Source organism: Poecilia mexicana, unplaced genomic scaffold (assembly GCF_051168715.1).
Source record: "Poecilia mexicana isolate PSO_F unplaced genomic scaffold, ASM5116871v1 scaffold_1, whole genome shotgun sequence".
Taxonomy (NCBI): domain Eukaryota; kingdom Metazoa; phylum Chordata; class Actinopteri; order Cyprinodontiformes; family Poeciliidae; genus Poecilia; species Poecilia mexicana.
Genome location: NW_028263370.1, coordinates 12306097 through 12332031, shown reverse-complemented (window position 1 = coordinate 12332031; position 25935 = coordinate 12306097). Strand labels below are relative to the sequence as shown.

The 25935-nt window shown below is 38.3% G+C and overlaps 1 protein-coding gene across 1 annotated transcript in view; it reads right to left on the bottom strand.

Annotated features, from left to right (window-relative positions):
• Positions 1-23351, bottom strand: part of pax5 (paired box 5) — a 62187-nt gene extending 38836 nt beyond the window's left edge. Inside the window, exons 1-2 of the mRNA XM_014980900.2 lie at positions 21909-23351; positions 3647-3812 (exon numbers count right to left, since the gene is read on the bottom strand). Coding sequence (XP_014836386.1) covers positions 3647-3812; positions 21909-21954 — 212 coding nt within the window. The 5' untranslated portion in view covers positions 21955-23351. The remainder of the gene's footprint in view (positions 1-3646; positions 3813-21908) is intronic.
• Positions 23352-25935: the final 2584 nt, after the last annotated feature.

Genomic DNA, 25935 nt, shown 5'->3' with positions numbered 1-25935 from the left:
ACACTGAACTTTGTGCTTCTAAAGGGAAGAAATGTGGAAAAGTTCAAGAGGTAATGGTACTTCAAGGCACCGCACATAAAAGATTTTAAGAAATAGTTTTTTAAAATCACTGATTTTAAAAACTATCTTCTGTCTTACGCATATTCACTCTGTGTAATAGCTGATTGGTAGACAAAGTTGATGATGGAGCAACAAAAGGTTAATTGAGGGAGCACACAACATTCAGGTTGCCAAACAATAATAATAAAAAAAGATAATTTTGTCTTATATTTTCAGACTTGCTCTGAATCAGCACCCATGATAGCAAAGATAGAGTTCATTTTGAGGCTTGTTCTAGTGGTTCCCAAACTGTGGGGTGCACCCCCTGGGGGGGGCGTGCCATTGTAGGGGGGGATGAATGAAAGAAAAAAGATGACCGCTGTGTGGGAGAGGTGTTGCGGGGCAGGGGGTGGAAGAAGACTATAACAGGGAGTCTGGATATTATAAGATCAAACAGTACAGCTAAACTTTCACAATCAGACATTATTTATTTTCTAAATCAGCTACAATTGCCTTTTGCAGGTGCTGCAGCCATGTTGGATCTTTAGGTCAGGATTATGGAAAACCTTCTGATTTTCCCAGTCAGAATTAAAGACTTCAGCGGTTGATGTTTCACCATTTTGAACTTCTGATTGCAAATGTAATATGGCATGAATGCTGGAGATGCTACATCTTGCTACTAGCTACCTTCCCCATTAAAGCAGACATATTGCTACAGGGGCATTATCCATTTCCATTGTCACCAAATGTTTGCTCAGTTTGCAAAGTCAGTAACTCAAATCAGTTGGTTGGATTTCCTTAGACAGAAAACTTTTTTTTTTTTTACCAACTGGCTAAATATCTGCATGGAATCTGTCTAAAACTGGTAATTTTGAATCAAACCACCAGAACTGGATAAATGGATGAAAGATATTTCATTATCAGATATTATGAAGACCTTGTCGAAATAAAAATAGAGACAAAGCCTTTTAATCAGCTATCTTTAATTATAAGAAAAAAAATATGTTTATCTATTAAAAAACACCCGTCGTCATTTCTCATCTGTGCACTCATTGACTCCAGTTACTTTCCAGGAAACTTCAACATATTTTAAGAAGTGGAAATAATGAAATGGAAGGATAGATATTTTGTAGAGATACAAATCTGAAAAGTGTGGAGTGCATTCGTATTCAACCCCTTTATGCACCACAAGCAATTACATGTAGGAGTCAGCCAGTTCATAAAAAAGGGGTCCAAATTGAAATCAGTAGATGAACAGTGAGAAAGATGAAGAAGCATGAATATTTTTGTGAGGCTCTGCAGCACTATCATGATCAAATCATCGTGTTTATCGTTTTTAAATTAATTTGATGCAGTGAGTAAAGTTTTAACTAACATTTATTAACCCTACAGCCTTTCTTCTGTTGTATTCTGCGAATGACATCAAACACTTTCAGCTTGTTACATAATGCTGCATCTGTCTGATTTACATTGAGATATCTGTGTCAGCTAAATTGTTTAATGCGACTGTATCCCTCTCAAACAGCCGTGACACAATGCTTCTGATGCCTGACTCGATCTGCTGAACGGCTCCTGTTTTCCCCGCATAGAAAAAATTGAAGCGTTTAGTGTCCACCATGGCTATTTCATGAATGTATTTGCATGCAGAAAGGGCAGGAGGGCGGGAGATGGAAGCACAGCTAGTGCGCCACTCAGTTTGCAGAAGAAAAAATTTAAAAAAAAAATGCTTGTGTGTGTTTGTGTGTGTGTGTGCGGAGGGGGCGAGGGGTGCTTTGCGTGGCTGCAAGCTGTCAGTCAGTCTTAAACCTGCTGCTCTCCCTCCACTGTACGGTGGAGTAATCCTTTCCGTGAAGATGCGAGTTGCTGTAAATGTGTGCCTCCTTGTCTTTCTCCCCCTGTGTGTGTTGCACTTTTTGACTCCTCACAGCTGGAGCATAAACACAGCTGAAGGAGAAAAAAACAATCTATTTTCAAATGGAAAACGATTTAAATTATTCACAGCTGAATCATCGGTGAATAAACGAGCTCGGTTATTGATATCCTGCTCAACGATGAGCCGACGCACTCACTCACTTGCTCGCACACACGCACACGCGCACGCACACACACACACACACACACACACACACACACACACACACACACACACACACACACACACACACACACCCCCACACACACACACACACACACACACACACACTCAGAGACACGCACAGGGTGGTAGAGTTGGTGTTTTTGTTCTGCTGGCACCAGAGAGACAGAGAGGAGAGGATAAAACAGCCCTCCCTCCTTCCATCCATCCCTCGGTCCCTTCTCCTCCCCCTCACAGTAACGCTTCAGTGAGTTGAATGGCCAGGAGAGGGGAAGAAAGAAAGAGATAGAGAGGGAAAGACAGAAAAAGGGAAAGGGAGGCATGAGAGAACAATGAGCAACACATTTTTTGATATAGCTGAGGGTCGCTGTTGCTAATCCTTCCCCTCTGTCCCCACAAATGGTCTCTATGTCTCTCATTCATTTTTCTTCTTGCAGCACTCCACTCTCTTAACACGCCTTTTTCCTTTCTGATTGTTCTTCCATTTATTCCATTCTTCACCTTTCTCACTTTTTTTTTTTGGTTGGTGGCGGTTCAGAAATATTGTACCACTTTCATTTTGATGCTAATTCAAAAAAAGAAAAAAGAAAAAAGAAAAAAAGTGATGAATCTTTTTCCCATTGTCTGCCTTTTTTTTTCTCTTGTGGGGGACGGAACGAGCAGGGATTTGCTCTTGAATTTAGCTTTGAAAAGCCAGACAGACACACAGAGGAAGGAGAGAAAAGGGAGGTGAGAAGATTCACAAAACTGAGAAGCGTCAGGGAAGACTTACGGGACACAGAGGCGAGAGGGGGAAGGTGAAAAGGTGGAGGCAAGCGAAACTGAAGGCCAACATGGCTGAAAATACAGCTTATGTGTGCTGAAGAAGAAAGAAGTTTTAGAAAATTGACCAGTCAGCTTCTCCACCAACAAGCTCACATCAACTAGAATGTAAAGCAGAAGTTACAAACTAAAATTGTGTAAGATCTAACAGTTTCACAAAAAAAATAAATAAATAAAATGTTTAGATGTTGGAGGGATGGTGCAGGAAGGATTCTGAGTTAAGGAGTTTTTCAAAAATTATGGTGTGGCTTAAAGCTGGACCGGTCGTTGTTTATTGGAAGCTTAACAACACTGCCAACTACTTACAAGAGTAAACTGTAATGTAGAAATGCTTCATTTTCATTTATTTAAAATTGTTTAGAGCACTAACAAGTTTCAGACTTTGTTCAACTTTTCCAGTACTGGAATAAAAACTGAATTCAATTCAAGGTTTTTTATGAAAAGCTAAAGAGTGTGATTGTGTCTGTGCGTTGATTTCTCAAACTCTAAAATGCCAACACAAGATGTGACTACAGCACAAATAATAACCAGCCATGTTCATGTTCACTTTGTACTTGTAAAGGGACAATGCTTAAATGCAGACACTTTCTGCTTCTCTTCCATAAAAGCACACATTTTCTCCCAGTGTCTAGCCACAAAAAGGGCAGCAGTGAACGTCATCAGTATTGTGCTGGCATGTTTGTCTTTTACCTGCCCAGTATCTTGCTGACGCATCCATGGCTGACCCGCAGCTGCCTCGAGATGTCGCAGGGTCGAACCCCTTGATGGGCGAGCTCCACTATTCGCTGTCGGACCACGTCTGGAAGGGGTCTGCCGTTTACAAACACGCCTCCGAGCTGGTTCACGCCGCCATGTCCTGGAAAAGAGACCGCAAGAGTCTGAGAGGGTTAACAGCAAGGATGCAGACGAGTGACACAGGCAGAGGAAAGTCAGTGGTTTGGTTATGGGGGTCTTAAGAGCTGGATTGTTAAAGATATGAGTTTTACAAAAAAAAAAGACGAGAGAAATGTTTTCAAATGTGAATGACAGCATGTGGATTGAAGATGGAGTGGTGATTTAAAAAAAAAAGATTTCCAGTAGAGTGCATTTAATAACCTGACAAAACAACCATTTTTAATTCAAGCAATAAAATCCTTGAAACAATTTGTATCATTGGTTAGATTTAAAACAAGTGTATCTGAGGTGAAATTGATTGAGAGCTAAATGATGTCAACCAAAGTTTCAAATGCTCTTACTGGACTGAATTATTTAAATTCTAACTATTTTTATGTAATTTTGTTGATCTAATTTGTTCTGTCATGTAACAAAGTCAGAACGTGTAATTGAAATGACAGTAAACTTAAATTTTTCCTGACTCACACGGCAGCAACTGCATCAAGATTAAGAAGTTCAGAGTGCTAGCAAGTCCAACTTTGCCGTAAGTGCTACTGCTTAATGGATAAAAACTTAAATTCTGGAAACTTTCTCTACAGCACAATACAATCCATATAAACATAGCCTTACTGTTCAGTGAACTTCACACAAAGCAAACAAGATCAACACTTGACTGAATCAGGAGCTTCAGTTCAGTTCTAGTCAAAATGTTTAGGTAGTTACCAAAATAAAGTGGTTTATTGTCCGCATTTAACCATTGGGTTACAAAAGCACCTCGCTAGAACAGATCTGGAAAACACATTGCTATATTGAGAACATTTTATACTTTATTTAGTTCAGTGACAGAGTTGAAGTCAAACGTCCTGCAGTGCTGAGCATCATAAAGTTTGGAAATGAAAGTCGCGTCACAGTTGTGATGCTATGAGGATAGCTTTAAAAGGTTTACTACTGTTTCAGGAATGTTTCGTGTGCTAATTAGCAACCAGTTCTGTTCTTTTTAATGTGGAAGACAAATCAACTGTAAGGAAGATTTGATAACAGGGAAATTTCTCTTTATTGAGAAAATCTAAATGTATTCTATTGTTTTGTTGTTTATTAACCATATGAACTAAAAAACAAACTACATCCAAAGTTCAGCATTAGATGTGTAAGTGATTAAATAAATTATTTGAATATAATTATATTTAAACTAATTAGAATTAAAGTACAAAATGTAAAGCATTGACTGGAGTTTTGTTAATTTCATTAAGTATCTGATCCTAATTACCTTTTAAACTTACCAAACTTTCAACAAGTAATTTCAATTACATGCCAAAAAATGTACGTAATTTGTTGAAAGGAATTTTATTTGTTTATCTCTTAAAATAAGTCTTTGGTTTGGTTTGACTTTATAAAAGTAGTTTAATAGAAGCATAAGCAAAGTTATATACAAACAAAATAAATCTTAAACAAAAGCATACCAAACACAAAAGGAATAGTAGTAAAATATATTTAAACGTTCAAAGGAGTGGGTAGAAATATGAACTTATTTTTACACCCATCCCTCTAACATCTGTAGCATCATCAGATGAATTATTTTTCCTGTTAACATGTTTAAGAAAAGAAAAACCAGGGTAACACTTTATTTGAAGGGGGGTGAATAAGACTGTCATGACACTTTCAGAAACATGACATAACACCTGTCATGAACATGAATAAGCCTTCTTGAATATTTATGACTGTTGTCTTAAAGCGTCATTACTGTTTAAACTTTACCTTTAATAACATAAAGTTACCTAATTTTTAAAGTGCAATCAGTAATACTTTTATAACAAATTTATATCAGTAATGATTTCTTGGTTAATGTCAAGTTGTCATAACAAAGACATTTTGAATAATGTCAACTTTGTATTAAAAGTGTCATAATTTACCGAATGACGCTTTATGACAACAGTCATAAATATTCATGAAGGCTTATTCATGTTCATGACAGGTGTTATGACAGTGTCATGTCAGTCTTATTCACCCCCCTTCAAATAAAGTGTTACCAAAACCAGTTACTGTGATGTAAAGATTATTGGTCATAAATGATCATGTAGCAACCTACACCTGCCTGGTCACTTTTTTTGTTTTCTTAGCTTCTTATTGCAAATCATCCTAATGAATAAATTAAATGTAATACTTTTTGTAACCTTCACTTCATTAGCATGTGTTTGTTAAAATCCAAAACGATAGTCCAAATTTGATCCAAGGAGAAAAACTTAATCAATTCTGGATGGCAGCAGCCCAGGTATCGCCCTCCAAACCGGAGTCGTTTTTTAATGCATCTGATCTGCACTACATCTCTCATTTATCCTGCAAAGCAAAAGAGTATCAGTTGCTCTGCTCCACAAAAGCAACTTTTTCCAATTTCACCAAGGGGCAAGCTAAGCAAAGATGGCAATTAAGTGAAGGGATTTCAATTAATTATTGACCAAGGCCTCGGCTCGGCCCCACAGCAGAAGATGCTGGTAATATTCCCCTCTAGGGAGGCAGGGATGAAAGTAAAGCAGGAAATAGATAAAAACAAAAAGCAAGGCTGAAATACACTAGAGTAGAAGAAAAGACAAGCTGCAGCTTAAGGTAATTGAAAAACCTCCTGGAAGCAGGATTTATTTTATGTACCATAGCTATTAGCTAAAAAAAATAAATAAAACAAAAATCAATCAAATGTGCTTATTAGATAAATTTATATCATACTTATAATTTTTTTCTATTAAGTTTAAAAAAAAAACTTTCTAAGCAGTTCAACAATAAATCAGAGTGAACTCTGAAGCACATGTTGCCCATGATTACATCTCCAAACTTCACAGTAAACATATACAGGCTCTTTACTCTGGACTAGATTTAAAAATAATGACCTGAGATGTCAACATTGTTCTGCCAAACCTGGGGATAAAAAAACCACATTCCCTCTCTCTGCAACCTCCGAGTTTGTGTTTGTACTGTATGTACACATGAATCCCACCAAAGGCAAAGTGTAAATCAACTTTCCCCACCGTTTAATCCACTAGCTTTTGTATTACCATAGTGATTACGTCTTTAGGGGAAACACACACGCACTCTCTTCTTTACACACAGACACTAATCCTAGCTGTGGGGGTAATAGATTTTAAACACATAACCCCAGCAGGGGTAGCGCCTGAAACAGCAGGCCGTCCCGTGAACCGGCCGCCTTGCCTTCGTCTTCTCATCATCAGTACGAGGAAAAATAAATGTAAAGATACATCGTTTCTCCACCTCTAACATAAATAAGTCAATATGTGAAACACAACTCTACAAACACGTCTAATAAGGACGGGCTGGCTCTAACCTTACCGCTTCGTCTTTTTAGATGTAAGAGGGCTCATTAAGCAGACACCAGCACAATTTGAAAAGCAATCACTCTGGACAAAAGGCGGTAATGTATCTGGAGAAAGCGAGAGGTATCTGTTTATGCCATTCCTCTCAGAGCTACTCTCACCCCAGGCTCAGTGATGAAATGTTATCATCTTGTTATCTTTCAAGAAAATATGAGACGATTTGGCAACAGAAAGCCTTTTTTGTCATCAAAAATAACTAGTTTGCTAAATATCACAATTAAATACAGTGAGCATCAGATGGTTAATTAAGGTACAGAACAGTTGTACCTAGTTCTGCTGAAGTTTCCATTCCTACTTCCTCTACAGTTAAACTCCCTCTTTAAGATTTCAGAGAAAGTGCTTTAGGGAACCGAGTTTTCTCACTTTGTGCAGAGCATGGAGTAACGCACCGCTGCTCTTCCTGCACCCACTGCTATGCACTGCCAGTAAGATGGCTGAAATAAGGCCCTAATATTTTCCCTCACAAACATGATGTGGAAATGTTTTCCAATCATGAAAAACAAGGACAGTCATGGTGTGGGTACCAAGGACTCGCCAAGCACTCTTATTCTTATTATCAGGGTCCGACTGTTTACTGCTTTAGCTGTGTTTACTTTGTTTTCTTTTATTTGTTTCACGTGTTGCCTTTGTGGCAGTGTCTCTCTTGGGAAACAGATTTTAACCCAATGAGACAGTAGTTACCTGGATCCAAAGGATTTATTAATAACTTTTGTTTCAGCACTACAGTGTGGGTGAGATGTCTGTAAAGCAGCTGACAACAGCAGACAGCCTGACTATTTAGTCAGCTGACATCAGCTAGTTATGCCTGTTTTAAAGTTTGTAGAGCAGAGCAATAAAAAGTGAATCAAAATTAAACTAGCGATAAAAAAAAATTGTAACTGTCTACATGTTATGTTAGAAGCAGTATAAATAATTGTTGCTTTTCTGTTTTAAATAAATGTAACTGCATCCTTTGAGACAATTTTACAATCATGCCTTTAAACCATGATAAATGTATAAGACGTAGTGAAAATCTTTCATAAACTCACACTTAAAATCGCAGGTGCAAAAGGGGAACTAGACTCAGAACTTGGCCTTTTTTCAGCTGGAGCAAATGATCTTGATCTAGTTTGCTCTGACTGTTAAGATATTCTCATACAGACATGTAGATGGACAGAAACTGCTCAAGATTATAAAGCAAAGTGAAAAAAAGCATTTCTGAACATCAAAACCAACATGATGTATATTAATCCTTACAGCTTTGTTTAAAATATTCCTGCAAAACATTCATTGCAATTGGTAATACTGCCTGTAGACACATGGCATTAATTAAATATCCTTGTTGTCATACAGTCTGAGCAGACAATAATGTTTAACTATGCAAGCATTGTCACCATCATACATGAATAGCGTTTTCACTAAGCATCCAATAATGCTCTGTTTTTTGTCCCCTTTTTCTCAGTATCAATTTTTATATGAAAACTTACCAACAATGTTCAAAGATATGAGTCTGTTCTAAGAAAACGGGCATTTATTTCTTCCAAGACAGGTGCATTTTGTTCAGTGGCAGTGATCTGGACGACAGGGCTCACCTCACTGAGTTGTCTGTGGACACACGTAGTTTGAATCTTTTTCACAAAACATCATCACTTTTATAAAGCGTAAGACCTAGTTTTGGGAACATTCATGCAAAAACCACAACTGATGTTATGCCTTTAATTAGGAGGGAGTAAAAAACATCATGCAACAAAGCTCCTCGACCAACACTCTGACCCTCGAGCCAACAGGGCGCCGCTGGACCAACTGTTTCATTATAAAGGAGAAATCCACTTATTTACTGTGACTGATTTCTGGGAGTTTAAAGGGAATGATCACAAAATCTCTGCCAGTCCCATTCAGCATAGAGAGCGTGCTGTAAAGAGTCTGCTGACCTACATGGACAAATCTTTTTACACTCTCAAACACTCTGTGTGAATCCTTTATGGCTGTATAAGGACATTATTCCTTTTCCCTCCTGCCCTCATTATTATTTCCCGAAACCTCTCAGCGAATAAAAGCAGATTTTCTGCAGGTCGTTTATAGAAGCCTGCTGCGCTAAGTCCTCCTCACCACAGGTATCTGCGCTGAAGTCTCCCCCCGCCCCTTACCCAACCATTCTCCTTCTTTCTCAGATAAGAGTAAATGAAATGGTTCCTTTCACCCCTTCTATCTGGGCCAGGGCATGAAAAATACGCCTTGCTTTGTGAGGAGATGGAGAGGAATGACTTGTGACCCACAAAAAGCCTCCAGATAACTATTTATTCACTTATCTGTGTATTGACTGTTGGTATTAGGCGTTCAGACTCTCACATTTTTTAGAGGGTTAAGGTATTGGGGATTATATGTTTGAAATTTATTTTCCAAACCTATAAATACTGATAGGGGCTAACGCAGAAGCATACGCATCCTATAAAGGCATTTGCTTATCAGCAGCTGTATGATCACAGCCGGCCTAAGGAATAAGCAAACTAATAAGCTGCTTACAGCCCTCAGGCCAACAGGGGGAGCCCAAGAACACTTGACTTCTCATTGAAAACACAGACCTTAAAGGAGGGGAGATATTATGCAAAATAAACTCTTTTTTGCTTCATATCATATTAGAATGTTATTCCCTCATCAAAACTTGGAGTGTTGCTTTCATTCTTTCATGCATGTTTGAGAAATCCTTGAATCTCCCATGGCAACCGTTGGAAATGCCCAAAAGTTTGTTCTCACAAAGCACCGCCTATTTACTCAGAGGAGAGCTGCAATCTCAAGTCAAGCATTGCCTCTCAGAACAACCTCCCTCTCAGCTCCTCCAGACTAGCAGCAGCAGCAGCAGCAATTACCAAAAACTTAGTGGAACAGCGTGTCTACTAAGATTATCTTACAAACTACTTCTCGATCCAACTTCCATATAAGAAAGGTTGGAAACGGTATAATGAGAAGTACTGTTGTGAGGCATAGTGTCAGAAAGAACCTCCGTCTCTTTAAGAAGAGAGAGAGAGAGGCATCAGATTGCAAGTCAAATTAATTCTGCTTCGTTATGCTTGACATATACAGCAATTTTATAGCAACTGATGGTAACATAGTTACATAATACAAATAATATCCCCCACTTCCCAAACATCAAATTTGTTTGCAAACTTGTTTTAAGCACATTTCAAATGCCCATAAATAGCATTTTTAATGAAAAACTCTAACATTTAAATTTATTTGTGATTTAAACAAACTGTTAGCTGTATGCCAAGTAAGACCTTATTCATCAGAGTAAAGGGAGTTGAATACAAATGCAAGGCCCAGTATTATTATTCTAAAAAAAAAAATAGAGAAATCATAAGTTTACTTTCACTTTGTGATTATGAGTTTCTTTGAGTTGGACTATCACTAAGAAGCTCCCAGAAAACCTTCGAAGTCTGTGACTTTAACTTGATTAAAAGTAGGAAAATATATAGATGAATACTACTGAAAGATGCTGTATTTACTGCCATTTATGTCATCAACAGTGTGCAATACATATTGTGACGTCAAATAAAGAACATTCTGCAACATGCTCTATTTAGTTATTGGCTTTCTGAAAATAAACGCTCAACCATCACCTAAGACAACTTTATAGATTTCTATAGTATTTCTATTCTACTCTGCGTCCTGTTATACATTTTCCTATATTTGAGTGAGTTTATGTCCAAGCCCAACAAATACATTACTTTCTTGCAGGAATTCAATCAACAGTGTCCTGCTCAGTGGGTATTGTTGCAAATTAGACACCAAAATCTTGCCAAATTAGGGGTTTGGGTTTTTAGGAGTCTTTCTCCCAAAACCGTCTCTGGAGAGAGGAAGGTGTTGGCAGAGGAAGCAGCTTCATTTTCATCCGTCTGAATCAGAGAGAGGCAGAGCCAGCCAGGAGAGACCCAGGGGGTCATTATGCATCCCTGTTGTATTTTATTTATTTACCCTTTATGGGCGCTGACTTATAGGAGTCCGCCACCTCCTTAAATGTTTGATTGATTCACTGTTTCTGAAAAAGGAGAAGAAGAAAAAATTACTAAGATAAAGCAGAATATATTGGAACTCCCCCATCCAGAAAATAAGCTCCATTAGGACTCTCTGTCTTTTTCTTCCTGCTACATTCCTCAGTGTCCTTCTCTCATCTCTCATCTGCCTCGTCACGGCCTGACGACTTAAAAATACAGCCACAGAGAAATGGCAAACAAAACACCGCAGCTTCTCACCTTTTCTCAATATTTTCTATCGTGAAAGAGGGAGAAAAAAAGCCAGAAAGAAAATAAGAGGGTGGATCTGTAAATGACTTTTGACTGAAAGCTGTTTGGTATAGTTGCCTCCAAGAATACTGATGAAGCAAATTTACTTGAACAAACAGTAGCTAGATAGATGTGGCTGGCGTGTTAAAGGTGGACTGTAATGTTATTCTGCATTTCCTTTTTTTTTTCTTTTTTTTTCAACCTGATTTTGGAAAATAATTATGTCTGGGACAGAAACAGGATATTAAACTGCTGTAGAAATAGTGTAGAAGCATAGAGCATCTCCAAAAAGATTAACAAGAAAAGGACTGCTTGTAATCTTAAAAGTGGCACTCCAAAAAACATTTAAGACTATTTTGTGATACTGTGGAAAACTTCACATGTATTAACAGGCATAAATAAATAAATAAATAAATAAATGTGACGATGGAGGAAGGGGGGGGAACAGCAGCAATTACGAGTTAAAACGTCAAGTGTTTGCGCGATTACAATTATTTTCATCAGGTTGTAAAGTTTGACTCAGCCTGATTAAAATCTATCCTTTTTTACGAGTTTGTACAAAGTAGATTTCTACATCTGCTCACCAACGTATAGGCCACAGCCTTGCACGTTTAATATTCACCATACCTTCATTACCATTACAATACGTGATTATGAAATTCAGCTCATTATCATCACAATTACCTGGAATAGATTTTTTTTCTTTACATATATGTTACTCGCTGCAGACAATTTCCCCCCTAAATCTATAATCGGGAGCTCATTCACGTGAACTACGCAAAAAGGCATAAAACCTTATAATATTTTTTTTAAAACTCCAAAACATTAAGAGCAACCTTTTCAGTAAAAAAAAACTGTCTGAACATGGCTGAATGTTTAAGGGAAACTTTTATTTGGCGCAGAGACACAAACAAGGTGCAGCATATTCCCTGCTGAGCTGAACTTTGGGCCTTTTTACGCACAAGCAGCAGCTGCAGCAGCACACACACTGAAGGGAGAGAGGCGCACATCCAGAGTCGCGCAACAACATTTCCACGCGTCACACTCGATTCCCCACGACCTCTTTCTCTCCCTACCTTTGACATTTTTTAAGGTGTAATCGTTTTAAACCGTCTCCGCGCTCTGACATATATAACTTTAGCTCCGCTGGTTCACCGTCAGCCCTGCGGATCATTGGCTTCTGGTGAAATGGCGCGGAAGAGGAAACATGATTCGTTCTAGCTCTGAGGTGCGTGTGTGTAGTTTTTTTTTTTTTATCTCTTTTCTTTTTTTTTCTTTTTAATCCGGCGGGATAACACACCGTGGGAAGTCCTCTATATCAGTCACACATTCTATACAAAAATAACCTGCAGCAGCAGAGCACAGAGGAACAACCACACGTAAAATGCGAAAGGTGTGGAGGATGCGCTCATGCAGTTTTGAGAGTACTAACAAAAGACAGGAAGGAAAATTCTATGTCAGAATAAAAATGAATAAATAAACATTTGACATTAAAAAAATAACACAAAAATGAAACCAAACTGTGCATTTATTCGTATTGGCGTGAAAAAATAAGGATTAATTTCTGTTCCATTGTTATGAGAGAAGATATATAAAATACTACAATTGTTTGTTTTTTATTCAGTTATCCGATAAGACAATATCATAAAAATGCCCCCTATTTTGAGGATAAACACAAACAAAAAGGATGAAATAAAGCCATTCTCTCCTGCGCAGCTCTGATAAAACAGTGTTAAAGTTGAACTAATGAACTGGCCTCACAATACGCAAATATGTTATTTTGGCAAGTTTACATCCACGTTTATCAGTAGAAATTATTGTACAGGTAAAAGTATAAAATTGTTTAATTCAGACAAATTGCAAAGACTTTCATTTGATTTGTCATCCATTTAAAAAAAACACACAATTGGTTTGTCATTAAGGGATTAAATATTCGTAATTATTTTAAAATCTGCTCTAAGTTGTATGTAAATCTTTCCCTGTAGCTAACATTCATTGGCCACTTGTCTCAGGTATAAGATGCTTGGCTTGCTAGCAAGTCTGACATTAGCATTAGCACTGTCGCTAAGCAGTTTAGTGGAAGATACAATTTTAAACTTTGAAACTTTCTTAGTCATAAGTGTTATGGTACTTAATTTTCTCTTTATTAATTAATAATACACATATTAGCCATATTGCTCTCTGCTGGTCACGCACATAACCAATGAGAGTATGCTGAGGGAACTATACCGTTTCTTTCTAATCAGATGTTTTAGTACAATTTTTGTTTTACAAATATTCAACACATTATATTTAGAAATTAATATGCTTAAATAGAAATTTAACAACTTCTAAGGCTAACATTAACTAACCACCAAAATTCGTTTTTACAGTGCAGCACGCACAGAAAATTGCATCTTGAGGATGTGACAAAAAGGGAAGAAAAGAACAAAAATGCATCTAAACCTATTTGAACCTAAAAGTGATCTCTGAAATTTTGAAAAATAGCATCTCTAAGTTTGCCTTTAAAAATAAAAGTTCTACAAATAAAAATGAATGTTAAGGCTAACTAATTCAAAGACCTTTTTTGGGGAGGGGGGGTGAAAACAGTGAGCCTAACACACATAGTAGTGTCTGCCATGTCATCACTGAATGCCTAAGTTGCGACCCCCCTACATGAGGTTCCCCCTGCGTGCAGCAGCTGTTTCCCTCAAGTCTTCTGGAGCCAGACTGTGACCTGTGAGCAGAAGCTGCACGTGCCTTAACCTGTGGCTCTCACTGCACTATAAAAAGGACTTTTGGAAAGAATTAAACGTTAGCCATTAGGAATATTTACATTCAAATCAAGCACATTAGTTTGTGAATGTAACGTAAATGAATTATTTATTGATAAATAATGTTATTTCACTATGGGTTAAAGATATTGGTATTCAAAGTCCAGCAGAAAAAGTAGGGCTAAAACGCTTCTATGGGTACATATGCATTCACTCAGTAAAAGTTAATGCATATGGGTTGGAATTGAAAAAGCCTATAAAATGTAAGCAAAGTTAACTTTGGCAACATTGGTGCTGAAGTCAAAACTGCTGTAACAAGAGGAGCTTCTTAATAACCCCAAGGGAATCATCGCTTCGAAACGGCACATCTAAGCTGAGGTTGCAAAGTTAAAGTGTTCACATTCCAACTTTTTAAGAACAGACCTGAAAAGATTATCATAATTTCTGTAATGTAATATGTCATAATTATGAGCCTATTTTTCTTGTGCTTGCATTGTAGATATTTGTCAGTTTGAGATTGACACCTTGAGTTGGAGTGGTAAATTTAAAGAAAGGTTGAGAGTTTCACAAATTTCTTTAAGCAGATTCTAATTGTTAAACTTGTATAGTTTTTACTCATAAATTCTGATTATAGTCTGCCTAAATTAAACAAATGCAAATTGTTACACCGCTTCCCCTGGTGAAATTGAAACAGAGCGTTTCATCAGAACCTAACAAGAGCTCTACTCTTCTGGTACTGTTTGTGGATCAAGTTCAGCTTTTAGTCATGCTTTGATACTCTCTCTCTCTCTCTCTCTCTCTCTCTCTCTCAACCTCCCTCATCCTCTCTCTCATTCTCTCTCACTTTTCCTCCCTCCCCTTTTGACCTCTGCACCTCCTCTTCTCTTCAAACCATAGAAACACAACAAACCGTCTCCTACAAAGCAGAAACGGCGGCGAAAACAACACAAAGCGGCCCTGCAGAGACCGCACTTCATCTCTCTATTCACAGCATCACCAAACTCACGCCAAATGATTCTCATGCATCGTATTCGCAGAGCGCAGGACAGAGAACACATCATACTTTAAACAATGCAGCACAGGGGAATGTGACTGATTAATAAAACACCAAGAGCAGGACCGGAAAGAGTATTCAACAAACTGTTTGTTTTTTATTATTATTTAAATGATTTTGAGTTGCCCATATGCAAAACATTGGATGCCTTCCAAAATAAAAGAGGTCGTTCAGTGGTTAAGACGTTTTGCGAAATTTGGACATTTGGACTTGAGCGGTAAATTGTCTGGTTTCAGACGGGTACATCTACATCTTCAGTAAGCAATAAATCATGAAGCAATTGCATTTCGGCTATGTTTGCAACTTCGGTTAAAACGAAACAAATAAAGTGTAGTTTTTCTGTGGACGCATGCAGGGCTGGTGGCGTGTGTGGTTTTTGAGGGCCAGTTGGGGTCATGCAGATGAAGGGAATGATAACCAAAAGAACTTACTGTGCATCGCCGCGAACGGGTCGTGCTTACAATGAATCTCCATCGGTGCAGAGAATGGGGCTCCAGGGCCCTTTAAGCAACGAGAGGATCTTAAAAACAACACCCGCTTCGGTCTTCCACTTTGCGGGTTATGATGACAGATGGGACCTCCAATGACTAAAAAGGTTTTCCTACAAAATGATTTTTTTTTGTTAAAAAAAGACTGTGTTTAAAGGTAAAAACAACACATTTGATCGAAAAGTTAAAATGAGGTGTTCAAACATAAAAAAAAACTTAAAAAATAATTTTAAAAAAATAGAAGCAAGGAACCACTGGAATCACAGCAGCGGATTAGTTGCGGTGTCTCCTGAACCAGAGGAGCTTCTGTCTTCCTTTCTTCTCCTGTGGGTCAAGTTGCGCCAGTCCCAGGTCGGCAAAAATATGTCAAAGTTTTTATTAATTATTAATCCAAAACACGAAAAATAAACAAAATACGTAAAGCAAGTAATGTATGACTATTTTGCTCTTTTTTTTTCTTGTCGGTCTGCTGACCGTGAACACCCCCCACCCCCCGTACTTTCACCGATGGAGGCACAACTCTCCTGTCAGTCTTTTATAAAATAATCAATCAATAAATAAAATTTAAAAATTAGGCGCGAAAGGTAGAACAATTCTTTACAGATCCAGTGTTTCCAGGATGTCCTATGCGCATTCTTCTTCTTTTATTTTTATTTTTTTTTTAGAAATAGTCCTCGGCAGCCGTTCTCACGTGAAGATCCCCCTTCAGTTCAGCGTCTGAGTGCGGACAAGCGGTCACATCATGCGGTGTCATATCCAACAAAAAAATGTCACATGCCAAAAAAATTCAGAGTACAATGTAAAAAAAAAAAAATAATAATAATAATAATAATAAATATGCAAATTTAGTCAAAAAAAAAAGGAAAAAAAAGCACTTTGTGGTTCAAGTAAAAAGCCTTAGACTTCAGATGTATCTTCTTCCTGTCACCTCCTGAGTGGACCGGGACGCGCTGCACAAACCGGCTCCCGGTGACTGAGTGAGTTTTAGAGGCGAACCTCTTCAAGTCAAATCGGAATTAAAAGATGTTTTACTCCGCGCTCCTGTTTAGGAGACAAAAAAAAAAAACACCGTACTGCACATAAGCGAGCTTTGTTGTTAATCTCAAAATGACCAGCCTGCCTGCGCGCAGCATCCGGCGGCGGCGCACGGCGCGTTTCAGGACCTGCTCTCTAGCGGACAGCGCCCGCGCTCCCAGCCCCCTGGAACCCTAACCTGCGCACTGCCCGTCACTCACAACGAAACCAGCCAATGACGTTTCGAGCGCTGTCTTGACGTCAACACCAACCCCGGTTCAGCTCGCTGTGGACAGCGAGGGGGTTGGGGCTCAGTGATTGGCTAAAGCGAATCCCGTGCGCCAATGGCACCCCGCATGCTTTCTCCTTTGACCAATCATGAAGTCGCTCGGTGAGGCAACGCAGTAAATGATATATTTTAATTTCAATTAACGAATTATATAAAAACGCATCGCTTTTATAGCTATTAGCTTTTGAGTTTATTGGGTGTATTGTGTAACTGCTAATTAAGTGAGTATTAAAACTGAGGCGTTTTAATGAAGGCATGACGTGTTGGATGAATGAATAAAAACAAAGTGAATCGAATGAAGACTTGTATTTTAAAGTGGTATATGTATATTTAACAAAATGTAGCATGCAAAAATCATTTTTGTCATATTTAGGCCTGCGGGGGTGAGGACGACCAAGAACGAACAATTACTCCTGAATAATTCCTCTTTCTTATTTTCTTTCGTCATCCCCCTCCACCTCAAGGGGTGGGATCTAATGAAAAACATATGAAACATGCATCCCGTCTCATTACCTAATTGATCCAGACGTATGTATGCTTTTAATGAAGAGCAAACACACACTCCAAACTGTCAGGTTCGATGTTCGTCCCAGAAGATTCGCAGAGGCCTACACAAAGCATCTGTGATGTCAAAATACACAAATAGCCTAAAGCAGGAGAGTTTATTCCTTTCCTCTTTAATCATTTCGGCTGCATTTCGGAGCAGGTAGGGTGTATTTCAGAGGAGCCCATGACACGTAATTACGCATTTTCCCACCCTGTTCATGAAGGTATCAATAAACTAATCTTACTTATTTTATCATAATAAAGTCTGTGGCATTTTAAGAAATCCAAATAAGAGAATGCAGCTTATTTAAATAATTTTTTTGGAGTTTATTCTCCAACTGATCTGATGTCCATATGGGTAGTTTATAGCACTAGACTTTATTAGTGTCTAATATTTACACATTCTGTTGCACATAATTAAAATGTTTCTTTGAATTCCCAGGCTTCTATGAAAGAACCGATCTGAGACAACTAATTCATTCACAAAAACGAACAAATCACCACATACTTATATGTGCTCATCATGGGAAATGCTGAAGAAATAATAATAATAATAATAATAATAATAATAATAATAATAATAATAATAATAATAATAATAATAATAATAATAATAATAATAATAACTCTTTAAAAATCGCTTTCTAACCTCGCTGCTAAGCTGGAAGCTTTGCATTTTTTGAGAGGTTAAAAATGTTTCTTGAAGAAGAATGCAAGTGTCAGCCACGAGGGGGCGTTCAGCCTTGGACAAAAAGGCCTACGTGCACCCAGGCGCGCACACACACAGTCATTTTTTTTTTACGTTTTACAAATAATTAAAATGAAAAAAATTACATGTAATATTACTTTAAAGTCCTTCAGTGTGTCCAGTCGGAGGCTAGACTAAGACAAAGGACTGAAAACATAAATAGCAATCACAATAAACTTCATCCTGCAGCACCGCTACTTTTTGATTGGGATCTTGAAGTGGAAATATGAATTTTGAATCCTCATTGATTTCTACGTCTCTGCTGAGTAAATATTTCCAACATTTTTTTAACGGATCCTCCTTCATATTTTACATTTTTTACTTCATTTCTCTGAGGATCAATCAGTGGACTGGGTTCCCTGCAAACCTGACAGACATCAAACCAGCTGCTATATATACATATTTTGCTTAACATACAAGACAAAATCAATCGAGATGCATAAGCCTCACTATTTAGATGGAGTGCCTTCTCGGAGGCCTCTGGTGTACCAAAGCAGGAAGAAAAATGGCAGAGGTATGAGAAATGTACAAAACCTCTAGGATTACTCACAATAGACAAGAGTTTTCTTTCTTTCTTTGCATTGATTCCCTTTTTATTCTATCATAAGTGATCAAAAGCAAAGCCAACTGCACTGTTGGAGCAGAAAATTTTAAAAGCACAACGTGCCGTTTCCATCTTTCTTTTTAGCCTCTGTTTATTTTATTTGCAGAAATTTACGCACCCGTTCCCCACACGTGTATAAACGGCAGCAATCGCTGCTGTCTCTCCAAATTGCAAATTAAATATACAAGCAATTAAAAAAAAACATCCAAACACAATCAATCATGTATACAAATTGTTGTTGCTTTAGGGTTGTAAATTTGGAGAAAAACTTCCATCAGGGTAGGACGGTTTTAATCCAAAGCCATTACCATATTTCATTACCTCTGCAGAGCTACAGACGGGAGTTCGGATGGATAGAGGGGGGTTGCAGCTGTTTTGGATACTTTCTTTAGACATTAGTAAGAATGTTGACTTGTGATAATCAGGTGGATGCAAATTGAAGGCAATTGTTGTTGTTGCTAAAATGCCGCCCCCTCCTCCATCTCCCCCGATCCTCTCCTTCCTCTTCTTCCATCCACCATGAAAGCATTTTGCTTTTTTACTTCCATCGCAGCCACGAAAGGGAAAAAAAGCAATGAAAAATTAATAGCGCATGTTAACTCCGCCAGCTCGTTTATTACACGCCTGCTGACTGTAAACATAATGAGAAAAGCTTCCGTATCTCTCCTTAGGTTTTCTCTAGCTTATGAAATATATAAAAGTCCTCACTAATAAATAATAATCATAAAAATAATAAACACTGTATATGGACTGGAGAGTGAGGCACCATACAGGTGAAACACCCACTGCTCCAGCAATGTGCCCCATCATACACACACGTTTGAAAATATTAATAACAGTCTTGGCATTCCATCTGCCAGAAAACGTGTCTATGAGACGTCCTGTGACGCGCGTAAAGTCAAAACTGAAGCCAGAAATCCAACATGAGATCATCCTCGCAGCGCATTTTCGCGCATACAGGGCCGACTCAAGGAAGTAGCAAACCTTGCAACTGCCTATGGGTTCAAACTTTCCCAAGAGCGATTAAATGCACACAGGCCACGTTTACACCAGTTGTACATAATTATGAGCCACACTACCACACCTCAAAGAACTTTACAAGACAAACAGCTCCAATTCCTATTAAAATTCAGTTCATATACCAATACCAATATAATATACCTTTCTCTCTATTTCTCGCCCTAAAATAATTTCAGGACAAAAAAAAATTCTATCACAATTTGGGAGAGTTGCTGTAATTTACTGACTTTTGCAGGATCTTGAACGTTTCATTTCTGACATAACCATTTGTACAAAACACTGACTTAATTCTGAAGAGAAAAATGACCAAACTTGAAAATCTCTCTTTGCTTTTACTTTTGCTTCCCCTCAAATACTGTTTGTGGTGCCCATCTGGCCGCCCCTTACTAAACCGGAAACGGCCCTGTGATCGAGCATTTTTACCAAAACAGACGCGAATGAACTCTCTTTTCTGTCAGGGATGTAACTTAAGTCTAACGGACTTCAGAGTGACTGAATCAGCATCCATATAATGTTGAAAATGTAATCTATCTGAGCGGCCCCACCCTTCTGGACGGTGGGATGGGGTCCGACAGGCTACACGCTCAGTCTTATTGATCCTCCTTTGTAACCCAAGCATGTATCAAAGTGAGAGGTGAATCGAGAGGCTTTAGGTAAAGGCCCTGGGCCCTCAACACTCTACACATCAACAGAGGAGGGCCGCTATTAAATTCTGATTTCCTCAGTGGCTAAAAAGGTTATTAACCAATTGCCACAAATCCCTCCGCTTTCAGCGTTTATCAGCGGTTAGTGCCCGGTTAGGGCACAATTGGGGGCATTTTTCTATTAAAGGCCGAAAATTATTTATTTCTGGAAGACAAGGGATCTCACTCTCACGTCAGAGATGTACGTAACATAATAATCTGCCTCTGTCTTAAACGTGTATCATGCATGGCTCACTTTAACCAGTATTAAGCAAACATGAACGCATCATTAAGTCAGATTTCATTGCTTTGCAGGAGGAAAAAAAAAGCTGCATGACGCTCAGCCCGCGTTTAAAGTGGCCAATCACCTGCCCGCGGTTTCTTAATGACAAACGACGTTTTATCAATGTGGACGCAGCGGGCAGCAATATGAAATGATGTGAGATCCATTGGGTGCCATAACGAGGTCGATGGCTTCATCCATCGCTGTTTCAGACCCCGCTGCTTTATGGAGCATTCACCTGTTGAATAAAAGAGCTGTAGCCCACATTCAGAAACATGTGGTCCCCGAATTAAACCATCCTTTAAAGCTAAAAAGAAAAAAAAAATTCTCAGGAGTGCACAGAAATAGTCGATATTTCCGTGGCATGAAATGAGAGTTGTTATCCAACAAGAGCAAGTTTGGTTTCTGTGAGATGATTAACACGTGGAGCTGAAACAAACCTCTCAACATCAGTCCGCTTAACTTCTCTGGACTCATTAAAATAATAGAAAAGTTGTGATCAGCATCACAAAGTATTTTAAAGTAGAACCTCTAAACCAAAATAGTCGAAAATATTTGCAGTTCTTTAGCTTTTCCTAAAAAAAAATGGTGATAACATTGAAAATTAGTTCCCTGGATGATCATTCTAGTTCTAAACAAACGTGACGACAATCCAAACAAAACTATACAAAACTTGCGAACTATAAAGACAGAACTTGCAACGGCTTTTAAAAGTTTTGAAACAAACGTAGTTTTTCATATTGGTGTAATGCAGGGAAAAGTTCTGCAAACTTTGTGAGCGCCACCTCACAAAGTTGAACAAACTTAAACTAAAGCAAAACATTTGTTACAAAATAAATACAGCAATTCAATGCTCTGCGTGAGATTGACAAAATCGAGCAAATAATAATTATATCAACAATAATAAAACAAGTTTCAGAAAATGAAAGGGTAATAGATTGAGTCGGTGTGACCCTACCTGCTCTCCCGAGCCGTAGCGCAGGACTCTTGGGCCCCTGGTCCATGTTACCCAGTTAGAAAAGGGGGAAGGGGACGGAGGAAGAAAAAAAAAGGAAAAGAACAAAAACTTTTTTTTCCAGTGTTTCCCTTTCTTCTTCTCCCTCTCCCTTCCTCCCTCCCTGTCTCTCTTTCTCTCTCTCTCTCTCTCTTTCTCTCTGATACTCCTTTCTCCCCTTCTTTCCTTTTTTTTCTTCTTTCGTCCTACAGTACTTTTTTGGGGGGCGACTTGTAGGCTGAAATAATTCGACCCTTCCGCTCCCTATTGCACTCCCAGCAAGTGCTCAGTCAGCTGCAACTAAACGCTTTAGGTGGAAAAAAGGCTTCGGGGGGAAGCGTGAAATGATCACGCCGAGTAAAAAAAAAAAAAAAAAAAAAAAAAAGAGCCACTCTCAATGTGCGCTCATGTCCTTTCCGCTTTTTTCTTTCCGAGCACGCACACACGAATGAAATTGCGCTTGCATGTGTTAACCAGCGCGCGCACCCAGACCACGCAAACTTGCTCAGCTTCGCGCAACCCGCACCCTTCCCAGCAGGGCCGCGCCCCCCTCTTTCGCATCTGTTACCAAGTTCCACTTTACTAAACTTTCCCGCCCCCGACCTGCTCTCCTTCTCTCTCTGCCATTCCCTCTATTTATGTTAGATTCATTTCCTCTGGTGCACATCCCGTTTGCAGCAAGGGAGGCATAGGGGGGAACATGCGTAAAACCAGTATTCGGTCTTTTCCCATCACATATAATTTAAAGAAAGTTAGTCCTGGAGTGAATTTTTGCTTTGTGCGCACTCAACCTCCTCAGACGGAGCACTCACACAAATTTCTCCAGCTGCCCCATGTGCCTGCGCACACCTGTTACGCAACGCGCGCTTTACGCATTACGTTGGAGTGGAAACGCACGGAGCGGCGTACCACTTTGAGCTACACCGACCTCTCTACAGAGACAGAAATGCATGCAGTCTTCTCTTGGTGCATGTGTGAAGAATTAGTTACCAAACGGATAGTGCCGGTCCTCAGCTCTGATTGTTTGCCGACACGCACCTGTGAGCGCACAACATTTCATTTAAAAATTAATTTGCCAACTGAAATTTTCCACTATTGCTCTTACCCGGAATTTTGTTTTCTGTCTCCACCGGAGGAAGAACATTTCTAGAACTTGTATAACTTTTTTTTTGTTTGTTTTTTAGGTTATTCTTTCATTAGAGTCAAATTTTGTTTGGACCTAAAGACAAAAGTCCTCAGCCCACGTGTCTTTTTGTGTGAGCACTAGCTGATCTGAATAAAAAAAAGAGGCAAAACATAATGAAACTCCTCCATATTTTCAATTTAAGCACAGTATTTAATTTACAAATTTCAAACTAATTAAAACTCACCCCATGTTAGTTTCTGCGTATGCTTCGAAGACCAAAGCTGAAGTCAGATTAGTTTATCTTTAGGGGAAAAATTATTAATTGTTTGCAATGAATGTGTAAAAGTCAGATATCAAACAAATGGCCTGGAGCCTGAGCCGGAAGTGCAGAGTGTATTTGCCAGATAACCAAATACCTCTTGTTTTTCTGTTGTGAAGAATCTAATTTATAAAAAATTAAAGGCAAAGGGAAATAAAAACAGAATATGAACATGAGAAAGATGAAAGTTTATAGGTTAAGCCTAACAGGAGCTTATGCTTTTAACGTGTTTAAAAGGGGAACGCAATAATAATAATAAAAATTAACATAATTTAAATCATTAAGTGTAAAAGTGGTTCTAAAAGCAGAACCAGGAATTATAATGTGGAAAAAATATTTTAAATTGACACAACAGTTTTCTTCTTTCTTCCTCCGCTGAGTGACTTCTCCGTCCCTGTCCACCAGACAGCTGTGGGTCTCAGGGTTCACGCTTAGCCGCGAGACAATTGAGTGCGGAACAAAGCGCGAGACAGCGACCCATTTTGCTCTGCTTGTCGCCTCGCGCTGCTACACTCCGACCCTGACCTTCGGCTCGCGCCAACAACATCTAAACATAAACACGCGAGGTTACCGAAAGAAGACGCGACACAAAGAGAGAAAGGAAGAGAAACAGAACAGACCATCTGCTTTAGCATGAGGCAAGCAGGTGAAATATTTCTTTGCATTCCCAGCCTGACATCGCAATTTAGCTGGTTGGTCAGAATTAGGCCCAAATACAGGATCTGTTGTCTGCAGGTAAAAAGATTTCAAATTCTCTTTAGATTTGCAACCTCCTTCTCCTTTTGGAACCCAAAACGGTATTTGCATCTTATGGATCCGGATTATTTCCAGCAGTTCATCAAGGTGTTGTGAAATGCTGGGAAGAGGTTCTGTTATAATCGGGCTTTTTATGTTGTTCTTTTATTTTTATTTTTATTTTTGCGTGTTTTTATTTTTGTGTGAGAGGGTTAAGTTAGGCATTCAATAAAATAAAAAGAGAATTTTTTTGTGTAATTTTTTTATTTTTCCTGATGTCACATTGAAATGTTTAGTTTGACATATTTCCCATTGTAAAGAGACTAAGGCCTATTCACTGAGAAATCAATAGTCACACTATGAACTTGTAGTTAAGAAGCATTAATGTATTTTTGGTCAAATTCAAAATGTATTATTATTATTATTATTATTATTATTATTATTATTATTATTATTATTATTATTATTATTATTATTAAATAACTATTCCATCCATTATCTTCACCACCACTACTACTACTTTATTATTATTATTATTATTATTATTATTATTATTATTATTATTATTATTATTATTATTATTATTACTAAAAACATATATTTATTTATTGTTTATCCGGGTGTAGGCTAACTGAAATATGGCTTTTTGAGAAACCGAATAGGCCTACTGGTCAGGTAAAAACAGGTCATTTTTACCTGACCTGTTTTTACTTTTTATTTTTTATTTCTTTCATTGTTGAACACTTTCCCCTTTCATCTCTCCTCTCATTCTCCTCTCCACATTCCGTCCTGCCGGCAGAATCCCTCGAAAGGACTCACCATAGTATAGATATTAATCACCACTTGTTTGTTTTCCACCTCCCCGTGCTAATTAGGCTAATTAATATGAGAAGGGAGCGGTTGGATCGGTGACCCGAGCTCTGACCGAGCGGAACCGGAAAGAATCGCATTAACTCGCGAGACACAAGAAGTGAAGGGGACGATTAGAACAATAAGTAAACACGTAAACACAGGAGGAAAGGTTGCCTGGCTCTCTGGGACTTCTGGCTTTCAGTAGACCGTTACTGTTCACTGTAAACCACAGAGAAAATACAGGCCTGGAGGGGTTTTGATGATAGTGGGGGTTTAGTCTGTCTGTGAAGAATTACATTTTATACTTTTGAAGGATAACGAACGACACATAATTAGACTACTTTAATTTAGGGCTGAGTAGATGAATGTGTCTAGTCAGTTTGCAGAATAATATATTTTTTTTTATTGTGTATGTCGAATTATTTTGTTGGCTTCTAATATTCAGTGCTATGGCTCAAATTAAATCAAGGCACTGAGTTTTATCTGTAACAGTACAACGTTTGCTGAAAACATTCACAGTGAATGCATCTGCAAAGCCCTATAACTGCAGAAAGTGTCAGAAAAGAGGAAGAAGGCGTCAAAAAATGGTTAAAAAAAAAAAGCTTTAAAAAAAGTTAGATTACAGTGTCTTCTGCTGAGAATTTTACTAAAATTATAAAAATGTTCATATGTTTATTTTGCATTCATCTTAATAGTAAATTATTATCCTGTGTCTGTGATCAGCACAATTTCTACAAATATTCTGGGCGGTATAGTTTGTCAGTAAAGTGTTTCTCCAATGCTTGGCTTTTATGTCTTTCATTCAATTCAGTTTGCTTTAGTTTATTTATCAAATTACAAAAATTTTAGCTGAAGACACTCCGTCTTCTGATGCAATTATATATTATATATAAGCCAAATTCTGCCCAAATTCAGCTAAAATCAGTCAAATTCTTTCCAACACTGTCTTCTGGTCAGAT